The 14,708-nt window shown below is 40.1% G+C and overlaps 1 protein-coding gene across 9 annotated transcripts in view; it reads left to right on the forward strand.

Moving 5' to 3' along the window:
* The window catches only part of LOC146642103 (striated muscle preferentially expressed protein kinase-like), a 63,350-nt gene that overhangs the window by 18,003 nt on the left and 30,639 nt on the right, over positions 1 to 14,708 (forward strand). For 4 of the 9 annotated variants that reach the window (XM_085399615.1, XM_085399618.1, XM_085399617.1 and 1 more), the window contains 3 exons: positions 7,652 to 7,750; positions 12,565 to 12,715; positions 13,856 to 14,698. In XM_085399615.1, the coding sequence (XP_085255741.1) occupies positions 7,652 to 7,750; positions 12,565 to 12,715; positions 13,856 to 14,698 (1,093 nt within the window). Of the gene's footprint in view, positions 1 to 1,289; positions 1,581 to 5,824; positions 5,868 to 6,619; positions 6,788 to 7,651; positions 7,751 to 12,564; positions 12,716 to 13,855; positions 14,699 to 14,708 lie in introns of those variants that run through there. The other 5 variants (XM_085399619.1, XM_085399623.1, XM_085399620.1 and 2 more) reach the window with 5 other exon arrangements.

Below are 14,708 nucleotides of genomic sequence, written 5' to 3' on the forward strand. Positions count from 1 at the left end.
TATGCAGTAATTTTTTGTTTGATTTTTAAATTCAGTTTTTAAAAAGCACATTGAACATGTAAAGTCATGGTACAATAATCCCACAATACTGAAAAAAGAATAAGAATGGGAATAAGAATAAGAACAAGAATGGGGACAAAAACAAAAATAGCAATAGAAATAAGAAAAAGAATAAGAATGGGAATTAGCATACGAATAAGAATGGGAATGAGAATAAGAATGGGAACAAAATAATAACAGGAAAAAAATCAGAACAAGAATAATAATAATAATAGGAATACAAATAAGAACAAGAATCAGAATGCGAGCTAGCATAAGAATAAGAATAGGAACAATAATAATAATAAGAGAACTAGAAAAGGAATAAGAACAAGAATGGGAACAAAATTTAAAAAATAGGAACAACAATAAGAATAAGAACAGGAATAAGAATAAATATATGTATCAGCAATTAACAATTTTATTTTGTTGCACATTTAATTAGAGTTTATATCTCTGGATTTTAGACAACAACCACATCACTATGGGAACTTGCAATCAACGCTCTGCAGTGTTTTTTTTTAATTTTTAAATTTTGGTTGTTTATTTGACTAAATTATTTATTCAATAATGGGGACACTTTTATGTTTCCCTCAAACTATGGCTGCTATTTGTTGGGTATTGACCTCTAATGCATTTAGGGTAGTGCATTTGCTCTTCTACTCCATATTATCCTCAGATGCTTGAGGTCTAGACGCTATCACTGGTTAAAGGTAACCGACATGAAATAGAGATAAATATTTGATGGCTTGTGGGTTTTTCTGAGAGGCTGCGACCTTCCTTGCAGAGGATGACAAAAAGGAGAATAAACTGGGAGAGGCTGTAAGGATGGTGGTAAAGATTTGGTTTCCCTCATGAATCTTTTCCCCATCTGTCCCTCATTCTTTCACCCCCACCCCCGGCTTTCTCTTTTTTCTTTTTCCCCTCTCGTTCATCTCTAACTGACTCATTTGCATCAGCCTTGCTCTTTCTCATCTACAAGTCCTCCGACTCAGAGAAAAGTCAACACGCTTTGCCAAAGCTTCTCATTTTTCCACCTCCTCCTCCTGTTATTCTCCACTCTCATCACTGCAATCAAGCCCAGCGCACCCCTTATGCTCAGACTTACAACCCCCACCTCCCCTTGTTCTGAGTGTGCTTTCTCTCTTTCTCTCTCTCTCGATTGAGGGGCAGAGAGTGGGGGGAGTTTAGACAAACCAGCTGAGAATTGCCCCCTCTAAAGGCAGCCTCTACGTCAGACAGGGATGCTGTTCACATCAGCGGATACACACTCAGACACAAAGACACCTGGCTCTGGCTTATTTGCATCCTCCAGCTCTCTCTCTCGGTGCCTTTCTCCCCGTCTTGTTGCCAGACTGGAGAGTAAACACGCCCACGCACAAAAAGGCAGCTGAATCCCGCTCTGAATCCTGATTTTTATGTTGTTGTTGATGCCACACCCTGGGCTTTTTCGGGTGGCCGGGATGTTTTCGTGAGCTCATGCCACAGGTAATCTTGAACACTTGAAGATGAAGAAAATCTGGTCCAAGAAGAGATTTCAGGTGAGTTTGCTTCTTTACGGAAGAATGTCCACAGTGGTGCTTTTATGAAGCGCTAGTCACGATGCTTTTCTTTTAGATTTGTAGGTTTTTAAACATATTAGGATGACATGCCACACCCTTTACCTGATAAGGATGCACATTTGTTGATTTGCCAAAGGCAAATGACTTTAAAATACACATCAGGAATTAGGATTAAGACGTTTTAAGTTAATACAATGAGATCAACTTCAATACTGTAGGGAAAATGCTACAGGAACTAAATTATTAAATGTAATGCTTGCTGTTTTTTGCATTTGTGTTTGATATCTGTTGAAAAATTAGGGATGAATCCCGACAATCGAACAGAGAAAGTCAGCCTGGGGAAAATGTAATTTACCTTCCTGAATACATTCAAAATGATTTCTGAAGACACTCATCCTGAAAATCTAAAAAGGCAACATCCATTTTCACACCCTCAAGTCCAAATGCACTCCCTCTGTTACAGTGTGCACATTGTTTGTCATGAAATATTAATGTTGCTCGGGTGATCGAGACAGATTTGTTATACAATAAGAAATTCGTATGACAGGTTTCACAAATTCGGGGCAGATGAAAAGTGTGTCAGTAGGCTACACTCCATGGAGACATGAGAATCAGGGCAGCTACTCACAATGGCTACAAAGTGAGCGACGCACAATACGAAGCTGATTTCTGACGGTCCCTTTGCCTCTTTTGAATCCTACATCCAACTCTTGAGACCTGTTCTTTCGCTTGCCACCAGCAGATTTGTCGGAATAATGCTGGAAGGATTTAGATTATACCCACAGAATATGTTTTTGAAGTCTTTGCCAAATCCAAATTTTCCAAAGGATGCCGTTTGTGGCTGGGTTTTGCTGATATGAACGCCTTGGGGGCATAACAATGGAGATCATGACAACGATGGAAGCTTCTAGGGCAATCTGTCAAACAGCGGTTACCACCAGGCAACTGTTAATCAATTTGCCTGACACAAAAACATCAACCAATAGGAAGTGAGCGGGGAATGTGGCGGGCAGGGGTGGGGGGTGGGGGAAAAGTGTGAAATGAGTCACTTCACTTTGCACTTTTCCTATTTCTGCTTTCAAGCCGCTGCAGAGCCGTGAGTCATTCTGAGGAGTGCTCCTCTGTGATGATTGACAGACTGTCCAGGAAGCAGGTTCACCAGCTGCTTTAACAGCACCGACATTCAAGATTTGTCACATATTCTCATATTAAGTAGATCTCTTGATTTTACAGTTGTATCATTTATCAATTTGAAAAATATCACATTTCCTTGTGATAGTGACCTGTTGTGGCCTTTAAGAAGTTGTAAAGCATGTAGCAAGTCAGATGTAAAGCTTACCTAGCCATGAAGTGATGATGTATTGAAGAAAGGAAGAATAAAACAAATAAAATGAGCACAATAATCTACCAGGCCTAGTTTGCGTAGAAAATATTTCTTTTCAACCATATGCAGATTTTTCCTTTTTTTGACTTTATTCTGTACCTCTATACAGAATTTCAACTTTGAGTTTCATTCCCTTTTTTAATGACTTTCAATCACCTCTCACCATCTTTATCAGCATATCTGGACAACTGAACTTCAAGAGAACAAGAGGCTAGCAAAACTGACTGACTTATGGCCCCATTCATTAAAAATGTCCTAAATTTATAGTTGAACGTAGTCTTTAAGAAAAGTTTTGTTTATTAAGGACCTAAAAATACTATTTGTTATTCACCATTTGCTTGACTAAAGATATCTCTATGTCTGCCTACTGTAGATCACAATTTTCTCTTAGTCAGGAATTGCCATGTTGTTTACAAGTTGTTTAGCAACAGCTTCTCCTCAAACATGAGTGCAAGACTGGAGAGGGTTGACTATCATTTCAGCTACATAGAAGGCCCTGTGAAATCACTGTATCTAGGCAGGATTCTCACTTACAGGCGTTGAGTCATATTCTAGTAGATTGGGAGTGGGCCATTGTTTTTCCCAGTGGGCCATAAGAAACTGAGACTTTTGTGGAGGGCCGTGCCAATAAACTGAACTCAATTCTGCTCAATAACAATTTTATCTCCTTATAAGCTTTTGGTGCAGCCCTCCACAACAGTCCCAGTTTCTTATGTTTGCCCCCGGAAAGATTAATTGCCCACCCCTACTGCAGGTGACGTTCATGTCCTTTGAGACAATACACATCCCACACATCACTTAATTAATCTAGACTTTGCACAGAAATGATTTCATTAGTGAAGAAACAACTTCACTGCTCAAGAAATGTACCTATAATTTATAATGACAGTTTCTTACAGCGCAGATATCCCACTGTATCCCACTGTGTTGTTTTTCTTCATATTTACAGGCAATGTCATAATGAAGCAAGGGCAAAGAGATCATGTTAAGGAATGCCACAATATCAGATTTTCACCCCACAATTATCATGTCCAAAACATACAGGCACTACATTTACTCTTCTTGGGTGCGAGAGGCTTCAAGTGTTTTTCTCCAGCATAATGGTAGCCACAAAGTGTAGCAACGAGCTAGCTAGTTAGCTACTACCCTAGCTATTGCAGTAGTCAGCTAGCTAGCATGATGTCATTTTCTTTTTTGCTTCCTTCAAAGCAATTAAGGTGCCATACATCTATAATTCAGTGATATCACTACTTCATTTTTCAAACATCAAGGTTATCATGAGTGCTGGTATATTGTAATATCGTGAGCTAGAATATTTTCCACAGCAGATATTTTGGCTCGCCACTGTAGGAAAAGAGTAATGAATAACCTTAGTTCCTGGAACCTGAAGTCCATTAATTTTCAATTAGTTCATATCAGTTGGGAAGCATGAAAAACACCCGGAAGTAGTGATGTTCGATTCGTGAACGAATCGTTCAATACTCGAGAATCACTTTACTGACTCGTGAATCATGATTCACAAGCCCAACTGACTCACTGACTCATCCCTGTTGCTGTTAGCAAACTAATTCCATTAGTAGAAATACATCTAGCTTATAATTAAAATTGTGGGGGGGAAACAACAGCCAGTTTCGTAACAAAAGCATTTCTGCCCTGAACTGGAAGAAAAAACCCTGAGTAGAAGCTCACATCAAGAATCAAAGAGCTGAATCAAAGAGCGAGCGAGCGAATCACTCACTCACTCACTCACCCCCTCCCTCCTGTGCTGAATGAAAGAGCGAGCGAACGAATCACTCACTCACTCACCACCTCCCTCCTGGCTCACAGCTTCTTCTTCTTCTTGGTTGGCAACCAATGTTAAGGCGCATTACCGCCCCCTGGCTCACAGCGCAGTGGACATTTAGATGAGAAAATATATATTTGACACACTTAAGGAAAATACTAATAAAATACAAATAAACAAAATAAATGTTTATTAAGCAATTTTGATAGGAAATTGCTTAATTTTAGAAATGTTTTTGCTCTTTTTTTCTCTATAAAATAGTCTTTTGTTTTTTTTTAATCATTCATCTTAGCAGTGGGATTTACATGAAAAGGGAAACAAATTAAGTTTGAGTGAAAATGTAAAATTTTTGCACTCTCTGGTCAACTGACTCAGTGAATCAAATGACTCAAAAAACCACTTTCACTTTGGTGAGTGACTCATTAACACTCGATTCAGTAAAAAGAATCAAATTTACCATCACTACCCGGAAGCCGAGGGGAGGCTCAGAAGGATGTGTGTAAATAAAAAGCAGATGTAATTACAGCTATTAGTTACACTTGTGCTTTTCCTCAGACGACGAGGCAAAAGGTCTGCTGTGAAAAACGCCTATTTATAGTACATGCCCCATTTTTGAATGTCTGTGATGAAATTACAATTGGAAAGCGCTAAATACAACTGGAAACATCCACCATGACTAAACTCACTTAATTTGACCACAAAGCTTTCAAAGCTTTTTTGTGTCCAGATGATTCTCCAACAAGGACCTGAGAGGAAGATCAATATGCTAAACAAATTAAGTATCCGTAGGGCTTTTTGACTTTTTAGCGAAGTGCAATAGCAGTGAAGTATGAAAGCAAATTGGCTTGACAGTACCGGAGATGCACGATAGACACAGGTGAAAACTGTGATCCGATGCCTGAAGTGCATGGTTTTATTAAGGATGAGCTGTTTCATTAAGGACCAAAGTATTTTTCCGTAAATGGGAATCTATGCATTTTGTTTTTCTGTGTTAAATAGAGTGTTTGGCTGCCTTCACTGTTGAATAATGCATTTTACTCTTGTATCTTATTTCAGAGAACTGGGCATTCCACACGGACATTTGGCAGATTTACCCATGGTGTGTTGTCAGTATGAGCTTTACACCAGTTCTATTCTACCGTAGTCTCTTCCGTTATTATATTTAATTCATTTATTTATTGTTTTGGTTTTAAAAAATGTAAATTTGAGCCATTTCTCTCTTTTTTTGCCTGATCCCATTTCTTTTGTCACCATTTTAGCTTTCAATGGCATGCGCTTCAGTTGGAACAACTCTTATATACATAAAAGCTGTTTTTTTACGTATGTTTTAAAAACACCTGTATTGCTTCTGTGTATGTTCTACTGCTCGACTCCAGCAAGAAAGTGGGGCTCATTCTTGTACATCCACCCCCACAAAGCAATATCGCTGCAGCATAAAAATCCTGTGTAAATTTGACGGCTTGAGGTATAATATTTGGCAATATTTGTGTAATGTAAGCTGTTCCAGTCACATTACTATTCAGGCTATACACTTCAAAATATATTTCGTTGTAATTACATCACTGAGTTGATTTAACTCGCCTGGCATGCGAGCTATTTAACTTCATTTGATACAGCTGGGTGGATCTACATACCCACACCTGTAAAAAAAACACACACATACACACACTAGCAGTGCAATAGGTTAATTGTGCTTCTTCATGTTACACTGGCTTTCTTATTGTTAGGCAGAGCTTCTGGAATTATCTAATAAGGATGTGACTTGATGTGAGGCGCAATGAGGTGCAACCTATTTTGTGGTTGTCGTCCTCCTCCTTCGCAGGCTCTCTAACCAGTAAACATATCTGTCAGCCACCCAGCAGTTTGGCTGGTGATTTTAGACTCTAATGGGTACGAAGAGGATTGGTCGTGTGGGTGAGAGAGATGCTGGTTTCCATAGTAACGGTGCTCTCCCGTCTGCCCTCTCTTGCTGCCACTATGGAAGCGAAGTTTTCCGCTCCTGCCGAAAGCAAAGCTATGGTAAACCCGCCTGTCATCCTCTCTCCTTTGTTTTTATTTATTTGATTTGTTTCTGTCGCTGACCTCATCTGATGTAATGTGATCTCAGCAACGGAGATGTGGTTTCAGGCTCCTTACTTTGACCCTGAGTGTCTGTGTGTGTGTGTGTCTGTTTGCCTCTGTGCTGCATCTTTTGTCCTCAACATCTAGGCCGAGCTTTGTCAATCAGCGATCTGCGATCCTCTGTTTGCATCGTGTTTATCGTCGTCGCACCCTGTTGTTTTTGTGTCCTTTCCGTTTTTGAATGTTCCCCATAAAACTGAGAACCAAGTCAGATGCTTATCCCACGTCTTCTTTTTGTAAATTATGCACTCAGAGTTCAGCTTTCACTTGTATTATATACAAACCATATTTATTTACTGATTGTAGTTGTCCTCTTTTGTGAAAACAGTCATGCATGCATGAGTTCAAGTCAAATAACGAGGTTTGAGTAAGATTTAAGATTTTGCTCTTCTTCCTTACATATAGATTCCTCTTGAGCTTCAAGCTGACTCAAAACTGAGTCAAGAGCATATTTACATACCCCTCCCCTGCATGCATTTTTATAAGCCACAGCTGGCTTCATGTCACGCTCCAGTTTCAACCCATTTATTTCACTCTGGGGGGGGGGGGGGGGCGAGGAAGGGGAGGGGGGGCTCTTCGCAGCTCTTTTCAGTGACCCATCAAAACGTCTGCTGCTAAGCAAATGTGAAAAGTCATTTTCTACCTGCGCTCTCTTGTTGTTTCCAGCCTCCTCTTCCCGCCCTCCACCTCAGCTCCTCTTTGCTGGATTTCCACCTTCTCCTCCCGTCTCATCTCATAGTGTTTTCCTTCTCTTTGTTTCAGACTCTGAGACCACAGAGGATGAGACCACAGAACCTCAGATGGAAACCAAAGAAGGGCCCGGGAGGCACCATGATAAGGCTGGCCGGAAAGGACCTTCAGGTATTTTATTTAAACTCCTTTTTTTTCCCTTTTTTTTTAAGCTTATGTAAGTTTGTGGTTTCGAGGCTTCGTTTTTCTTTTTTGAGGTCATATTTTCTAGCTGCAAGCTTGCACTACTTAAAGAAAATATTCTGCAGCTCTTTGTCCAAAATGATATTTAGCCAGATTTACAGCTCCACCACCAACATCTCTGCCAAAAACACACTTGTATAAAATTATGATAGATAGATTTAATGGAGGCTGTTATCATGCCGGCCCAAAACGTGCGCTGGATGAAATCCGATATGGCAGAAGGCATTAATCCCTCATGGTGTGATGCAACAGTGTGACACACTGCCCTAGTTTCAAGCAGGGAACCTGTCTCAGGTCTGGAGCTCTCTGTGTGGCTCCACAGGGGAACGTGCTGTCCGACAAAAATGGGACTATTTCTGCTGGATAAATGAGGCTGAAACAAATGCATGCTATGCCAATTAAAATGTAAATGTACATCGTTAAGTTTAAATAGAGGTACGTTAATGAACAGAGATCAGGTGGAACGGTCCAGTGGGTTGGTGAATGTTATGTTATACTCACCTAAAAATGAGGTGCTGCATGAGATTTCTTTCTTTCACAGTTTGCCGTGCTGGTGTAGAGCTTCAACAGCTCAAATAATCAGTGAATTTACTGGCTGGTTGATCATCTTCCAGCTTCTCCAGTGGGAGGATTTGCTTTGCTTTTCTCTCTAAATTGAGGATTTTTGCAGTTTGGACTACTGGTTGGACAGAAAAAGACACGGGAAGCCATTTCTTGGATAACACAGATTTGGGAAATCGTAAATTATTGATAGTCTAAGACCTACTATTGTTTTTTTTTTTTTTAAATGAAGGTATCATTCATGGATGGATGGATGGATGGATGGTATCATATCTATCATATCTATTATAATGCCACCCAGAAGTTAGTGGTTTGTGAGCTCTCCCTTCTAGTATTATGGCCATTACTGTTTTGGTCTTTTGGAGGAGAAATGAACACATTTGGACAAGAACCAAAAGCTGCACAAGTGCATCACACAGATACAGATACATGGTATTTAGATTTCAGATAGTACACAAACACACTAAGACTACTGCACAGACTTCTTAGAGGAGCTGTTAGTGGACGTAACTTTACAGCAAGTCAAAGCACAACTTTAAACTTTGATAAAATTTAAATGGTGGAGTTATCCAAAGATGTGTGGCCGTCATAGAAGGGGAAATTAGTCGTAAAAAATGAAGCTGGGCATTTTAACATGGGCGATTGACCTGCAGGGGGAGCCAGCCTCAAGTGGCTTTTTGAGTAGCTGTGCACTGCGCAAAAGATTTGAGGCAACCTACACTGATGGTACTTTCCTGTGCTCATAATTCCATCGACTTTAACGAAACCCCCTATAATGACAGAGCGTCCACCGTGCTTTACACATGGCTGCAGACACCTACGCATTCAACAATTTGGACCAAAAAATTTCAAATTTCGATTTGTCACTCCTGTTGCCAATGTACACTCTGGTTCTTCCCTTGAGCTAGGTATCATTTTGTGCTTTAATAATTCATGGGTCAAGTATGCCCACAAACAAAAAGCATTAATCTGAAAATGGTCAGGTACAAGGACTGGACTGAAAATGAGTGAAAAAGCAGACTAAAACTTTGAAAGACCTTCAGAAAGCCTGGAGAACTATTGCTCGAAAGGAAGCAAAATATAAAGAAACGAGTTGTGGCTCAAGACTCAGCACAGTAATCCATATTGGCTTCATTCTTCAGCCACAGAAGTGTCTTTTCATCATCTTTAATTCAAACTCTCAGGATCTCAATAATTCGATTTTAATATAATTTTGACTTTAACAGAGGTCTCCGTTCCCAAGCTCTGTATCTCACAGTCGTGGGTTTGGGATTCTTTTTGGATTTCAGAAGAATGTTATTTAGTCCAAGAGCTTCTCAGTTTTGTTATTCATACTTTCTATGCTTGTCTCCTGTGTAAAGTCAACCTTTTCTCCATGTTTGTTTACATTTTGTCTTCGTGTCAGATTTGAATGTTTGACTCTTGGTGTGTCAGCGTTCACTAGTTCCTGTTTTATTTTGATAGTTTCTTATTTTGTGTGCTTTGTATTGAGTTTTACTTTCCCGCTCTCATTATTCTGGATTTGTTGGTATTTCCTTGTGTATTTTTCTTTATCCGAGTCTCGTCTTATCCATGTCCTTTCTTAATGCTGTGTGCTCCCTTATTCTGTGTTTTCCCTTTGACTCAAGCCCGTCCTTGTTTTTGTTTTTTTTAAGAAAAGGCTTCAGCAATAAAGCTGCTCTTTAATTTTGAGTCCTGTCTCCCAAGTCCTACATTCTAGGTCAAATGTTAAACTCCTCAAAGCCCCCAGCATTTGAGTTCCTCCTTTCTGTAATAACAGCCCAAATTAAAGCTACTGTAAAGAAAATCCTTCTTCCATCCAAGATTTTACAGTTTGGAAATCGCGCTTATTCAACTAAAGCAATGAACTAAGTTATATATTTCATCCCTGCTCAAGATTTTTTTTTTGTTGCTAAAATAAAATTGCATATTGACTAATGGGTACTGTGTGAGGCAGTTTACTTGATCTAAAGCAAATCCGATTAAGCCTAAAGAGCATTAAATTTGATACAGGAGAAAAAAGAAATGCAAATCCTCTGGATCTTAATGCAAATGTCTAAAATTTAAAGGGGGGGGGAAGCATTTTGTCTAGCGGCAAGGTTACGCTTGAACCTGTTAGTGTTGCATTGATGAGAACAATTCCTGAAAGAGTCTTTACTAATTTGCTAAAGTGGTGCTGGTGCATTGGAGTCGTAGAACCTTTACGTCCTCGCCATCCACTCCTAACCAAGCAACATGATGTCTGAATATAGACCTGAAATATTGACACCCTTCTCCTCTACCACAAAGAAATGTTACAGTATATTCTTTCCTCGCTCATACTCGGTGTTTGCACTTTCTAAGCTTTTGTGTTGGTGGGCTGACTACGCCCTCATCACGTCCCTCCAGAGACAAGCCACAGAAAAATAGAAAGAGAATATCAAATGAGGGAGGGATGAGGTGATACATCATTTGTTTTCTTCATGGAACAGAGTGGTTGCCTCTGCTGAATACTAAATAATGACTACAATACCTTGTAATACACAAACAAGATACATTTTCTCCTCAGGCAATGTATTCCAGAAAATATTTCCGGCCCTAAAGCCAGACACGGATGAGATACGTTTCAAAGCACGGTGTGTTCAAATAAAAATGAAAGCTGCTGCCCGGCCTCGGAGAGAAGTGAAAACAGAATTTTGAAGTTGTATATATCAAGACCTAAAAGTGTGGCTGCTCTGAGAAGATTTCTCATTTTGTTCCGTCTGTTTTTTTGTTTTATGAGAAACTGATATTGCACAGCTACTGATGGTGACGCTGAGTCAGTATCATTCAATCAGTCAAGTGCTAAGATGTTTTTTTTTATCCCCGACCGTATCGTTGCTTCAAGGTTTCCTTCGTTAACAGAAGATGCTGACCGCTCTTTTTTTATGCTGCTAAAGCATTCTTGTCTCCATTGCTCATCGCTGGGCGAAGGATCACTTTAAGTGGTACACGTTTCAAACGTGGCCCCTTCACTTTCCGTTTCATTTCCTGTTTTCAAGCAATCAATAGGCTGTTTATCCATCATGCTTAACAACGCTGTCTTCATTAGACGTCATTTCCCCCCCACCACGGGTTTTTTGCTGGCTTCTTACTGCATTAACTTCCAGTTAAGACATTAAAAAATATTTTAGATATAGGAATGCTTTATTAGAGAGTAAAGCAAAATCAGAGTCTTGGTGATACATAATTTCTTATTAGATTTATGCAAAAATAATTTTAAGAGGAGCGCGGTATTAGGAAATTACCATGCTTCCATTAAAATGGTTTAATTCACACAGCCCATCCATCAACTGTCTCTTCAATCTGATGAAGTTTGACTTGCAGAAACTTCTGTAACTTCTATAACACCAAAACCAAAAAAAATAAGTATATACCTGTGTATATACCATACAATAAAAACAGTCATGCAATATGATATGACATGATATGATTATCCAATGATGGATGGTATGATATAAAATGCCAAAAAAGTGGTACAATGTGAAATGATACAATACAACACGAAATAAAGAGATCCAGACAATACAATTTTAGTACAATATGACATTTTATGTTATGATATGATACAATAGACACAATATAAAAAGATACGTGTCATACAATAGACACAGTACAATATAATATAATACAATGTGATATCCAGCCTATTCATTTATGTCCACTGTAATGAACATTTGTTTTTGCTCTCTATTATCATCACATCACATTTATATCAAGTCTTGATGTGCTCAACAGAGGAAATCGTGGCCTTTCCAATGATATCTCATGTGTTTGGCCTCTTTTCGCTCTGAAGAGGAAGAAATATCAAATACTTTCTTCATCCCATATTTGGGAAATGCCTTTAGCGTACTAACTATACTTACTTACTGCAAACAAATGGCTGCTTATTTAGCCATGCCTGTATATAATATTCTGCTATGCAAGAAAGCTATATTGTTATTGTTAAAAACAAGTAACCACACTCTCACCAATGAATTAGAAGGCTCACAGCTCAAGATCATTTTCAACACAGACACAGTTTAGTCTCTTTATTGATCGCCCACAACAACCAATATATTGTTGTTGTTGTTTTTAAAATGCTAAAAGTCAGATATAAAATTATACAATTTTAATTTTTAAATTCAAACAGTCTCTCTCCCTTTCTCTCTTTCTCTATACAGGTGAGGGAGGAAGGGTGATGGACTACAATCCCGATGCTTCAGATCGCAGGGCCACCCTCCCCAGCACCTATGACCCTGTAGTGGAGCGAGAGCTCCGCACTCTGGGTTCCCGACCTCCAGGGCCCCATTTGGATCCCACAAACCCAGCAAGGCAAGGCCTCGGTGGGGGTCCTTCTGAGGGGGCCCCCCCTGTCCGTCACCTGGGTGTGGAACCACTCATCCGAGCGTCTCACGCTAACCTTGCCCGGCCCATTCAGGGGTCAGAGGAAAGTGTTTCCGTAGGCAGCGACTACTATGGGAGCATGTTCAGCCTGTACAGAGGGAGAACATTTTCTATGCCATTATAGCACATGGCTTTTTAATTCCCAGGATTTCCCCCAAAAAGCAAAAAGACTGCCCAGAAACTCAAATTGCAATGAAAACTGACTCATACGGCAAGACATTATATCCTCCATAGACCCAACTCGCAAAAACTTTATTCCATTTGCTATACAATTTGTTATTCATTTTTTACTCTTCTTTATATATTCCCATTTTTCCATATAGTGTACTTTTTTATTTTGATGTCACACTTTCCTTCGACTCTGCGTGCCATCAGTGTGGATTGATTTGAATCTAACAATGATTACAAGCCAACAAAATAACAATGTTAATATTAATATTTCATATAGCCATTAGAAAGGATGCACTTGTACAATCTTCTAATATAATATATTATTCAGCACTTCTGAAAACTGTGATTTTTACCCACTGCATGTTTTCTACAGCCGCCCCTCACTTTTGGATTAACACCATATGTTTATAGGTTTGCAGTGGCATGCATGGGTTGCTTTGATCCGAGCTGATATTAGCATGAGTGTTCTCACTGAGTAATTATCATGTGATTCACAGGTTATTTTTAGGCATGGTGTTATTGTGTTAGAAGTTTAAGCAGGGGTGCTTTTTTTGATTTTCGTAGGAGTTTATGTTCTTATTTTGTAATATTGTTGGTGCAACATGCCAACAACAGCGGTTATTGCAGTTTTAGGGTTAAGGTCTTAAGAAGTCTCAATCTCAAAATTTCATTACATTTGTTTCTCTGCCATTTGATTTCACACTGTCTGATGTGTTGCTCATTACCTGATACAACACAGAAAGCACATGCGAAAACACAAAGAACTCAAACATGATGAGACAAAATGACACAAACGGACATTTATCTGCATCTTATTACTCCTCCAAAGCCTTCGCCACTGCACCAGAGCTCTAACTTCACCCCTCCATTATTTCCCCTCAATCCTTACCCCTCTAGGCTTCAAACTGCTGATGAATCACAGGGCCTGTCCTCCTATGTCCCCCTGTCTTCCCCCCAGCCACCTCTTACCACGCACAAAAACAGCATCAGCACACAAAAACAACACTCGGGCAAAGTCAAACCTTCAGGTCCTCAAACTTCTAATACGGGCCAGTCATCTGGCACCAACAGTGCAGTTATGACGCCCAAACTGGCTCGTGCAGGACCCAAGATCTTTGACAAGGTCCTTGCCTTTGAGGAGCGAAGGGTGGATCTGCCACGAGGGGCAGCTTCCTTTGAATCAGATGAGAGTGGAAAGAAGACAGGAGGCCCGAGCAAAGATGAGAGTCGAATACTGCAGGGTGCAGCCCAGAAGAGAGCGGTATTCAAGCAGAGGGCCTCTTCATTAGAGGACAAGACAAACTACTCCCAGAGGATCCAGAATTACCAGAGCAAGTTCACAGAAGAGCTCCAGCGGATCAAGAAGCTTGTGGGGAAACCAAGCTTGAAGAAGGCATATTCAACTGAGCAGCTGTCACAGAAAGACAGGCTGCACATGGGGAAACTAGAACCCATTCCTGCCCAAGTAGTTAAAAAGTTAGAGGCGAGGGAGCGAGCCCTAGAGGAAGGAAAAGTTGGGGAGAGGGAGGGGGGCAGCATATGGAAGAATTCTCAGCAGGCCCAAGGCAAAGACCCGGGGAATCAGAGCAGCAGCTCCGAAAAGGAAAAGATGACACAGTCAGATTTGCACGGGAAACCAGTAGATAGCGCAAGGAAAATCTCTGTTACCACGGCAACGCCACCAGTTCACCAGTTACCAGGACAACCGTTGCCAATAGCTACAAAGACGAGCCTAATCAGGTTTGAAGAA

This window comes from Rhamphochromis longiceps, linkage group LG23 (genome assembly GCF_057381845.1).
Source record: "Rhamphochromis longiceps isolate RC_006_pf linkage group LG23, R_longiceps_female_GT1.1, whole genome shotgun sequence".
NCBI lineage: Eukaryota > Metazoa > Chordata > Actinopteri > Cichliformes > Cichlidae > Rhamphochromis > Rhamphochromis longiceps.